The following is a 12355-nucleotide window of genomic DNA, read 5'->3' on the forward strand; positions in this document are numbered from 1 at the left end:
ATATAACACTGCATATGTAATCATTTATATAAAGCTAATTCGTACATAAAATGAAGAAACAACATACCATAAAATGTACATGATCAGAATGTCAGGTGAGTGGTTCAAAAACACGTCAAATCCCGCTCGCTTACAGGACGCCACTGACACAAGCCAATGCCCAAGCTAAAGATGTCACGCATAATCACGTGACAAGTGATGACACACGATGTCGCCCTCTAAAGTACCTTATGAAACCTCTAACAGCTTTAGTCGGGTCTTTCTTGATCCTCCTATACGTAGGGGTGTTCAAGAGATGCAAGACTTTCTCGTTATACTGGGCGACATCCATGACGACCGTTGCATCAATATAATAATACTAACTCAATGAATAATAACAATATCAAATAAAACTGTTGAAACTCCTTATTTCTTAAAACGTTTGAAAGCTCCTTGAAACAATGCTTGAAATATTGTAGTAAAAGCTTAATAGCAAACTAATACAATATAGTTATACTTTTAATAGCATAAAGAGTGTAATTCATTTGAGTGTGGTTCTTAAGCTGTTGTCCACTCGAAATCTGCCAGGTTTTTTTGTTTTTTTTTATAAATGTCGCAACATGGGAAATTACTTCTCTTTTTCTTTCGACAAGTTTGCTGTCTTCTTGCTGGTCCTGTTTGTTGTGCATTTAGTTCCAGATTCTGGATTTATACGTTTTAAGCATCTGTAATAAACAAGAGTTAAAATGTAATTTTGTTAGAATTTCTACATACCATATTTCATATTATTTTTTGTATCATTATTATACAGTATTTGAAGGTATATGTATCATATGAGTAAAGATTGAAAATATGGGTGACTGGATATAATTTTAAAAACATATAAATATAAAAACACTTTTTTTAAACAATGGGTTATTATATTAAGTAATACCTTCTTTTTTTAATTGTTTTTAATGTTTATACAGTTCATGATACATCACCATTAGTACAGTACCTTTAAATATAAATAATGATACACAAGATAAATAATATGAAATAAAGCATTGTAATATACACATAGTGGATTTCACTATAACATTAATGTCTTAGATTAAAAGGTTAGTTAAATTGCAATTGCTATTGATGGTAAGTATAACCGGTGCAATGTCTCCCGATTTTGTACACTCTGTAATTATACCATCGTCATTCAGCGCCACAGAACATTTCTTCATGTGATGGAATTGGCGATATACAAGTTCCTTTGATTGATTTAATGATAAACTGATGTTTCATAGTGCTGTTTAATATACAATAGTTAAAAAATTGTACAGACTCTTTAACACTAGTTCTTGTTTCACATTCAGATTCCTTTATACCTTAATTAATGTAAATATATGTGTAAGCATTGTCCAAAATACTATGAATACACTTAAGCTTGCCTTCCCTTGCTTTTCAATGATGCAAAAAATGGTAACAGCATGTACAAGAACATGAGTGCAACATCAATTTAAAAGTTTATAATCTACCTTTGTATGAACTCCAATGTGGTAGCTGCTTCTTCCTGATACTCATAGTTGAATGCATAGTAGCTTGCAAAAAGAGTTGCAAGAGCGTTTACCAAACTTCCCTCTGAAGGTGATATAACATATGCCACCTTGCCATCCAAGACTACCATCCACTCTTTTGCTGTAAATATAGAGTCTCCTAGATGTTAAAGATAGTTTATTGTGTGTGTGTGTAAAAAATATGTATAAGTCAAAAACGTAACAGTTTATGTTTTATCAAGTCAATCTTATGTATCTTTCGTTTCTCATGCATGCATTTTGGGTGATGACCACACACACGATTATACATAGCATATATATTATAATATATATATATATATATATATATATATATATATATATATGTATAAATTAATGGTTTAATTACAGCATTTTAGTCCCATTCCATTATTATCCACAGTACTTTTTACAAGTATACTATTTGCTGTAAAACATGGAAATCAGAAATAAAGTCAGCAGGAAGAAATATCAGTAGAAAGAAATGTCATTAACAAAGGAATGATCCATTTCAGAATAGGGGTCAAGACATTAAAATGAGCCATTACACACCCAGTTAATCTTACTTATATGGTAATTTCTGGTGTTAGCAAAGTACTGTATTAGTTATTTCTTCATCGTATTAACTATAGGCTTATTATTTATTAGGTTGCATTTATTTTACTAAATTTTCCATACAGCATCATCATTATAATATTTTAAGTACACTAAATACAATTTAATAATACCTGTATTTTTACGTAAATGTATTAGGTATATTAAGTTTACTTAGTTTCTTATTGTCTTAACAATGCCTAATTTATTAGGTTGTATTCCGTAAAATGGGGTAACTTCGGTCACTTTTTTCATATTTTGTTAAATTTTCTTCCATAACCCCCCAATTATTCTGGAAAATTCCAATATAGTAATAACATTGTTATGCCATTGGATGTATTAGTATTGAAATTGTGGCAATAATTGACTTCAGATTTTACATAGGGCCACAAAATATAGCCAAAAACCAAAACCTCAATTTGATGTAATTTCGGTCACTTATGAAATTTTGAAGTAAACTTGAAGTTACCGCAATAAAAACACATATTTACTAATTATTTTTCATTTGGAAGTATTTATTTCACTTCTAAAAACAATTTAATTCATTATTACTTGCCAAGTCCAAGAAAATTTAAAATATGCACTAAAAATGAGTTAAAAAATTAAATTGCACAAATGTAAAATATGCACTAAACGTGAGTTGAAAAATTAAATTGCACTAATGTCAAATATGCACTAAAACATGAGTTTAAATATTAAATTACCACTTATGTCAAATATGCAATAAAAAATAAGTTTAAAAATTAAATTACAATTATGTCAAATATTCAATAAAATATGAGTTTAAAAATTATATAAAAAAGTACTTTTTTTTATTACAGGACTGTGCCTTGAATAACCGATATATACAAAATTAACCTAGAAAAAAAGCATTAGACAAATTAAACATTGTTTAATTTACTTTAGTCTATCAAGGTGAAGGGTAGATAACATAAAAATTACTGCACAATTAATGATTAGAGCACTCAAACCCTACATCAAAGGACATACAAAATGAAGGTGTTTATTCAAATAAATAATTCTCCTCACTGGAAAGTGACTGAAGACTAATTCATACAGCATATGATAGCAAAATTATCCTTTTTGACAACAACAAACTTTTTAGATTTTTAATGTTTGAAATTGTATGAGAAAATATTATTTTTTTGAAAACTGTCTTGTCACGGATGGGACAATTACAATCGTCACAGACGGGACAGATTTGTCCAGTATGTTAAAAACACCTAAAAATGACTTTTTTTCAGAAAAAAAAGAGGAGATTTTGTTTTTTCATCTATTAAGATTTATTGACAACCACTAAAAAAATATATACAACAATCAATAACCAGTAAACAACATAATTATGAAAAATTTGATATTGAAAAAAAAAATGATTTAGTTGCATTTTGTTTGTCGTATTCTTTCACGGTAAGCTCTTGTTCGTTCTGCTCCTGATTTAGCTTTTTTGGTCTCTGGATCCATCTTTAGATGCTACCTTGACAATGGCTTGATTCAAAGTGTGTTATTTCTTGTAATTTGATGGCACCTATTATGCAGTAAACAATATTGCATTTTGGGAAAATCAATGTTCAAGCAAGCTTATCATTGGTTACTTGACTTAAAAAAGGTGGATACTATTTGTTTACTTAGGTACTCTAGTAGGAGAATTATGAATTTCAGAGTAATATTTGTATTGGAACTAATTTAAAATTAAACAATAAGCACTCAAATACCACAATAATCATAAATTTTTACAATTTAATCCCAAAAAATAGGGAAAAAACAATAAAATATTTTTTACAAACCTTTTGATTAATAAAGATGGGTAGATGGTAGACAATGTCTGGGTAAAAAAATTTCAGATATATTATCCATTATTTTTTCATATTTTTTTTTCTGATATCCTGTCCGTGACGCACAATTTTAATTTTTTTGGTTTAATTATTGCATAACTTTGTGATTACTTGTCGAAAATGAAAAAAAAAAACTTGTTCTAGAAAATTCAATGTTTCTAGTTTATGAATTAATCAAAATATATATTAAAAGTTGAACTTCAAAAATTCAAGTCTATGTCCTAAATACTGTGGAATGCCCCTTATGTATCTTTCGTTTCTCATGCATGCATTTTGGGTGATGACCACACACACGATTATACATAGCATATATATTTATATATATATATATATATATGGTTTAATTACAGCATTTTAGTCCCATTCCATTATTATCCACAGTACTTTTTACAAGTATACTATTTGCTGTAAAACATGGAAATCAGAAATAAAGTCAGCAGGAAGAAATATCAGTAGAAATAAATGTCATTAACAAAGGAATGATCCATTTCAGAATAGGGGTCAAGACATAAAAAAGAGCCATTACACACCCAGTTAATCCTACTTATATGGTAATTTCTGGTGTTAGCGAAGTACTGTATCAGTTATTTCTTCATCGTATTAACTAGGCTTATTATTTATTAGGTTGCATTTATTTTACTAAATTTTCCATACAGCATCATCATTATAATATTTAAGTACACTAAATACAATTTAATAATACCTGTATTTTTAAGTAAATGTATTAGGTATATTAAGTTTACTTAGTTTCTTATTGATAAAATTTTCTTCCATAACCCCCCAATTATTCTGGAAAATTCCAATATAGTAATAACATTGTTGGATGTATTAGTATTGAAATTGTGGCAATAATTGACTTCAGATTTTATATAGGGGCACAAAATGTAGCCAAAAACCAAAACCTCAATTTGGGGTAACTTCGGTCACTTATGAAATTTTGAAATAAACTTGCAGTTACCGCAATAAAAACACATATTTACTAATTATTTTTCATTTGGAAGTATTTATTTCACTTCTAAAAACAATATAATTCATTATTACTTGCCATAAGTCCAAGAAAATTTAAAATATGCACTAAAAATGAGTTAAAAAATTAAATTGCACAAATGTAAAACATGCACTAAACGTGAGTTGAAAAATTATATTGCACTATCAAATATGCACTAAAACATGAGTTTAAATATTAAATTACCACTTATGTCAAATATGCAATAAAAAATAAGTTTAAAAATTAAATTACAATTATGTCAAATATGCAATAAAACATGAGTTTAAAAATTATATAAAAAAGTACTTTTTTTTATTACAGGACTGTGCCTTGAATAACCGATATATACAAAATAAACCTAGAAAAAAAGCATTAGACAAATTAAACATTGTGTAATTTACTTTAGTCTATCAAGGTGAAGGGTAGATAACATAAAAATTACTGCACAATTAATGATTAGAGCACTCAAACCCTACATCATTGCCATCATTACAATAGCCGCAAACCCATCTGCCACATTCAATTAAAGTACACTGGAGCCAATCAGGGCCTATGTACTCATCCCAAGTTTGCTGGCAAATATTACACACATAATCATTCACAGTGTTCGATGTTGATGGTAGCGGAATTTCTTCAAGAGCTTTTCCAGGAGCAATTTTCTTCCCACGTTTCCGTTTTTTGGCATCATTCTGTCCTCTGTTTTCTTTTAACATCTCAATTAAGGATTCATCCAACGTGCGGCAAATCTGTGCTCGGTTGTCGTTTTCAGTTGATTCAGCTGTGTCCGGAAGACTTTTCAAAACTTGTTTAGGGTCTAATGGATACAGTCCACATACACGAAACCTGATTTTAAGTTCTTACTTTTGCTCTCTGATACTTCCAAAGTCTATTAAGCAAAGATGGAAACACCTCTTTTGGTATGGTGCCTTGTAACCTGGTTGTCTTACGCCAACCGTTCAATATTGTCCGCCACACCTCCTTCATAGGTTTAAAAACAGCAACATCAAGCGGCTGAGTAAGGTGTGTGGAATTCGGCGGAAGCGCTGTAAAGTAAACATTGTTCGCTTTTGCGGCCGCTACAACTTCTGGTGAAAAGTGGCTGGCCAAGTTATCCCCAACCAAAAGTTTCTGTCCATCAATCCTTTCCGCATGTGGCAAGAAAATTTAAAAAAAACCATCTTAGATGCTGTAGCGTCATATCTGGTTCCTAGTGGCCCATTTACCATCCAGCCTTCGTACAAATTGGCAGCTTTATATATCACAAAGGGTGGAAGTAGTTCACAACTTGCACTGCCACAAACCATTAATGAAATAGCCATCTTTTAATGTTCCATGACTCTTTCCACTCTTCTCATCCCACGAGGTACGATTACTTTCTTTGCTTTTTGGTCGTCTGTGATGTTAGTCTCATCATAATTGAAGATGCGTTCTGGTGTCATGTTAGCGATAACAGGCTCTAGGTTTGAGAAGTATTCAATTACTTCATTTTTGTTTACTCGTGCTCGAGATCTTTTGATGTTTCCAGGTGTCCTCTGTAGTTTATTTCTGGCCACAAATGATCTAACGAAATCTGGCCCAGGCATATTGTTCTTAAACCTTTCAACACGACGTCCTTTTTTGTCAAGGTATGCTTTAACAAGGCATTGTAAATCATTGTAAACGTAATGTTTGCTTGTTCCGTCACTGGAAGACAGTCTTGGAGTCTTCCTTTGGAAAGTTTTTTTTTTCTCCTCTAGATGCTTAGAAAGAATGCACTTTATGATACAATGATAATACACATTCATATTTTTCCCCCACTTTTGGACAATTAATAATTACGAAGATGATGATGATGATGATGAGGAGGAGGAGGAGGAGGTACTATAGCTAGGTGATAACAGGCTTCTGTTAATCAACAGGCCGGTGTCAACCGAGGCCCGTAGCCAAAGTTTGTCGTCACATTTTCAATGCACACAATCGGACAACAGTAATAATTACAAATATTTATGATCAGTACATTCCCAACTTTGATGAAAATATCATATATCCAAAATTTACGTTATATGCATGCACGAAAGTGGAAAGTTGAACCTAAAATATTAATATATGTATTCTGTTTTACTCTTAGATAGAGATGGCAGGCTATAAAGGAAAATAAACTCCTTGTTTAATGGTCTTCACTGATATTATATTCTAATATAACCATTAACATTAGGAAGAACACTTTATCACATTCAAAAATCAGACCCATGTAAATTTATATTTCCTTAGGTCTAAATAATAAGGAAGTCTACTCTTCAAATGTTTAGTATAGATGGGTACAGAGAATTTTTATTAACTGTCAATTTCTATCCACATTTTAGGAAATTATGTTTTATGCATGCACCAACGTGGGAATTTTGTTGTATGTTGTTTGTTGAATGGCCTTCTGTAATAGGCCTATTACAGTCTAATATGACCACAACATAGTGAAGTCCATTCTTTAAATGTTTAATAGCATAGTACAGAGAATTCTGATTTTTCAAAATCAATATCCTTATACATTTAACCTAATAATCTTAATATAATTGTTCTAAAAATCATCTTATGACCACAACTTTAAACATCCTTTTAAATAAAAATAATAATGCAATTCTTTAAAGAAAAATGTACTCTTACCATAACCAAACTTGGTATTATTGTACCTCCACCAGCTGTGAAAGTAATTAAATATGCATAATAATTTCATATTTGTAAAAATTGTATGGAGTATATAATTACTTCACTTGATAGATAATATATTACAGGTTGCCCCTAAGCCATTACATAAAATATAGCATGAATTGCGTTTTTACGAATCACATGTAAACATTTAAGATTTTATTTTAAATCACACAAAATCACAAACTTATATTCAGTACATTCTAGACTGTCTTGGAAATATGGACCTTGCCAAATTTGGTTGTGTGCGTACACACCTTCGCAACACCCCACCTACTGGATATGCGGTCCTGCAAACTTTACATTTTTACTATTTTACTATCGTCGGGGACAGTTTTAACCCGTCATGAGAAATATTAAACATGTTTAATATTCTACAACGCGACTGCCCCAGACGCACACCATCGCGTCTGCGTTTAACTCACAGACCCGACGCGACAACAAATCGCTTCGGGCTGCGTCGTACGACGCTGTCTGAGTTGGCCTTTAGATATCCTCTCAATTTCCCATTGTACCTCAACGCTGTTTTATTTGAAATTCATACCATTGCTCATCTTCCGATTCCGTATTCATGTTCAGTCTCTCAGTGCTCGGTGGTCATTTTTGACCTTTTTAGATGTATCAGTAAGTTGTGAGCTCTGGTCTACAATTAGGCTACCCACTCCATTAAAGACCTGTAAGTAATAATCAAAAAAATAGGTTTCGCTTTAGTGTAATTTTGGAATAACAAATATAATAACAAAATTATATATGTCTTTTAATGAGGTTATAAGAATCAACGATAAATTTTTTATTAAACCATACATTGTGACATAAATCAAAATGATAAAAAAAAAATCAACAGTGTACGTTATCACAGTATATTGGGCAGCCGATTTAATTACAGTCCCCCCCCCCCTTATTTTTTTTTAAAAATTAATACTTAGACAATGAATACATTATTGCATTTATTTTGTCTATATTTTTGTCTTTGGTTTAGGTAGATGGCATTTCTGACAGAAAGAGTTGGAATTCTCCAAACCACCAGGCAATGTAATCACTTTAGATATTAAAAAAAAAATATTTTATTCACACTCTGACCTTTGCCATGGGGAACAGTGCGAATGTCTGGATCTACAATAATCTCCCAACCAGGAATATTCTTCTGTATAACAACGGTTCTCGACTTGCCACCCAAATCATGGACTTCGGTTCCGTCTGCACCGCAGCAGCTCCGCTTGATTTCTTTCAACTAAACGACACCAAGGAAGACCGGTTCGACCACATGAGTGATAACCCAGAACATGCACCGGAGCTATTCCATCCTGATACGCTACCAACATTTCATCTGATAATTACAGCCTCAGCGTCATCATTGAGGCTATTGGCGTCAACAGAATCATCTTTCCACTTATGCAGTGGTCAATGCTTAAGGAATCCCCAAGCTGCAGACCAAACATTGATGCAATAATAAGTGATCTCACATTTGAACTGAATTATCAAATTAAAAATCCAACCTAAATCTCAATCATTATTTGTAATCACATTCGGAAAATGTAAATATTTTGAAAAATATGTAAAAATTTAAATATGTAAATACTGGAAATTCGTTTGTTCTTTCGTTCATTCATTCGGCATTACTGCCCGGAAGACGCTAAAGCAGGAAACTTACTGTCGCCAAAGAACATGTGACTCCCTAAAACAATACAATAACAATGAAATAAAGTGAACAAAAACAAAATAAAAGGAACATTGGAAGTATTATAAAAAGCTATGGAAAAAAATAAATAAATAAACATTATTCTCGTTTCTAGATATGTTACCTCATGAACTATGTATATTGCACTACCGAATTCAATGAACATAATATTTTTACTAATTTAAAATAAATTGAGTTTGCGAAACTTATAATATCTTGTTTTCTGTCTGTTGTTATTCTTTATTTGTATATATCATTATAGGGTAATTTAGCATTAGTTTTGTGGTTAATAAGCACTCCTCCCAAACAGTTGGAGTGAATGACAGGACCAATGACGCTGATGTCAGGTGTCAGTGTGATAAGATGGGAAGCGGCTGAAACAGAGTGCACAATAATAATGTTGCTCATTTTTTAAACTGGTATTTAATTCATAACTAACTAGAGTTAGTCGCTCAATTGAACTAACTATACACACTGATTATGTTGGTCTACAAACACATTAACATTGCTGTGTAAAAAATAACTAAAATATGAACATCAACATTCTTTTCTATAAACATTCTGAAAATGTTGTTATACAGGAGGTAGTTTGTATAGGCTAGGACCTACCACACTAAGGCATGCTAGCCTAACTTGCTGTAGGTCTAGGCTAGTCGAAATACGTCTGAATCAAAAGCAAAAACTATATACATTGGATTTTAAAGGAAAGCTTTGCAATAAGTTTAATCGGGTTGATGGATAGAATATGATAATCTACTTAATATCCCAGTATCATAATTATTCTCTAGCAAGTACTACAAAAAACTACAGTTTTTGGGTGTGAAATAGATGTTTATATACTTATGTAAAGCCCCTTAATTTTACGTTAAATGTCATACTAAACACATAATTACCGTCAAGAAGTCCTTGGAAGTTCCAACATTTAATGCTGAGAGCTGCTTGAAATATCTCCTGGATGCAACATCCCACTACATGGCCGGCGGAAGCGGCCCGCCCCCCCCCCCCCCCCCCCCATTTTTTGGCGAAAAATATATAATGTCTGGAGATTTTTGTATGATCGGCAATGCAAAAAAAGGGGGGGAAGAAGGAGGGGAAAGAGAAGGTTTATCTAATACCCGACCGAGTTACATTTTCTCACAATTCATATTGGCGGATCTGGGGGAGGGGGGGTCATTGGTCCTTACCCCTCCCTTGGGCAACAAAAAAATGGCAAAAACAAACGAATTCTAGACCTACCCTTTCAGGACCCGTGAGCTGATTTTTTTTTTTTTTTGCTATTAGAAAATTCGAATTTTGAAGAACATAAAATTCATTAAAACACACTTCAAATGTCGGGAAAACTCATTTCCCGCCACCTAGGAATCAAAATTTTCCATGGGAAGAACCACAGGACCCCCCCCCCTTCTTTTTGGGATTTATCGATTCATGAAAAAACTACGTATGTAACTTGCTCAATCTTTTTTATGTATGTATACACACATAAGGCCTATTTACTGTAATAACAATGGGAAAAATTATCTGACCGTTTTCAAGAGTGGAAAACTTTGAATTTTGAAGAACTTAATTACTTTTAAGTTCTTCAAAATTCATGGTGTTCCCCTCTTGAAAATTATTATAATAAATCAATGAACCCAGAGAAAGGGAGGTCAGTTCTTCCCGGAAAATGTTGATTTATAAATGGTGGACAAAGAGATTTCCCGACTTCTGAAGTATTTTTTAATGACTTTAATTTAAAAGACACCTCAGAAGTCGGGAAATCTCATTTCCCGCCTTCTAGGAATCAAAATTTTACTGGGGAAGAACCCCGGACCTTTCTTTTTGGGATTCATCTCATGGAAAAATCGTATGCAACTACTCAATTTTTTTAAATGTATGTATACACACATAACAGGCCTATTTACTGTAATGAGAAAGTTTACCTTACCGTTTTCGATCATGAGGGGGAAAACCTTGAATTTTGAAGAACAAAGTCATTAGACACCTAGCTCAAAAGTCGAGAAAGGTCATTTCCCGCCATCTAGAAATCAAAAATTTTCCCGGGGGAGGAATGTTGACCCCACCACCTAGATTTGATTCCAGATCTGCATGATTCATATTCTCATTCATCTTATAAGCAGTGGCGTAACAGGCAGGGGGCCGGGGGGAAGACTGTCTGTTTTTACCGGACTGACCAAGCCATCGTACCGGGGAGGGAAAGAGAAAGAAGGGGAAAGAAAAAGGAAAAGAAAAGGAGAAGAGAAAAATAAAGACAAGAATAAAAAGGAGGATATAATGAACAGATATCACAATACCCCAGACTGCAACCCCCTTCTCCACTTCAAAAAGTGTCCATATCGCATTTGATCTAAGCCGCCAGGTATTCTCCGCAGTGGCGTAACCACCGGGAACAAGGGGGAAATATCCATCAGTGGAAAATCTTTCCCCATTGAATGCCCTTTTCACCCGGGAAAGTTCCCGAAAATCTCAAATTTTAAATCGCATATTCTGTTGAGGTAGGCCAATTTCCTCTAAAAATTGCACATTTTAGGGAGTTTTGATCAATTCCGACGAAATTAGAATTTAAAAAAAAAAAAAAATTTTCGAGCGCTACGCGCGCATTTTTTCATGTTAAAGCTTGTGCTTGCTCTCCTTTGCCTTCTAAGTTATAACACATAGTCCCAAACTCAAGAAAGAAAATTTAAGATAGATCGTTTTACCTAAAAGAAGGACCTCAATGTGTAATGATGTTGAAAGAATATGTTTGTAATAAATAACGCTATAAGGAAAATGCTTATATTCAGTTTTAAAAAACGAGTTTGGCCATATATAAAATAAGAGCATTTATTGTTGAGGTAGGCAAATTTCCTCTAAAAATTGCACATTTAGGGAGTTTTGATAAATTTGTTAGGGTTAAAGCTTGTGCTTGCCCTCCTTTGCCTTCTAAGTTATTTAAAAACATAATAGTCCCAAACTTGAGAATGAAAATTTAAGATAGATCGTTTTACCTAAAAGAAGGGCCTCATGTGTAATGATTGTGAAAGAATAGGCTTATGATTGTAATAAATAAAACCACGATGAAAAT

At 32.7% G+C, this 12355-nt stretch overlaps 1 protein-coding gene and 1 long non-coding RNA gene across 3 annotated transcripts in view; one reads left to right on the forward strand and one right to left on the reverse strand.

The window, feature by feature from the left end:
* Positions 1-9499, forward strand: part of LOC117107659 — a 20013-nt gene extending 10514 nt beyond the window's left edge. The window contains exon 2 of the long non-coding RNA XR_004445269.1: positions 8596-9499. This is a non-coding gene — a long non-coding RNA (uncharacterized LOC117107659). The remainder of the gene's footprint in view (positions 1-8595) is intronic.
* LOC117107658 lies at positions 12-8806 on the reverse strand. 2 transcript variants are annotated; one of them, XM_033249377.1, is made up of 5 exons: positions 8697-8806; positions 8161-8290; positions 7575-7609; positions 1488-1647; positions 12-704 (listed from the first exon to the last, which is right to left on the reverse strand). In XM_033249377.1, exons 2-5 carry the CDS (start codon positions 8187-8189, stop codon positions 608-610), a joined length of 321 nt encoding a protein of 106 aa, XP_033105268.1. In that variant the 5' UTR covers positions 8190-8290; positions 8697-8806; the 3' UTR covers positions 12-607. The 2 variants fall into 2 exon arrangements, with proteins under 2 accessions (XP_033105268.1, XP_033105267.1); XM_033249376.1 differs by lacking the exons at positions 8161-8290; positions 8697-8806 and having other exon boundaries at positions 7575-8016.
* Positions 9500-12355: the final 2856 nt, after the last annotated feature.

Source organism: Anneissia japonica, unplaced genomic scaffold, assembly GCF_011630105.1.
Source record: "Anneissia japonica isolate Jap-2015-1 unplaced genomic scaffold, ASM1163010v1 scaffold5330_len1712360_cov203, whole genome shotgun sequence".
NCBI lineage: Eukaryota > Metazoa > Echinodermata > Crinoidea > Comatulida > Comatulidae > Anneissia > Anneissia japonica.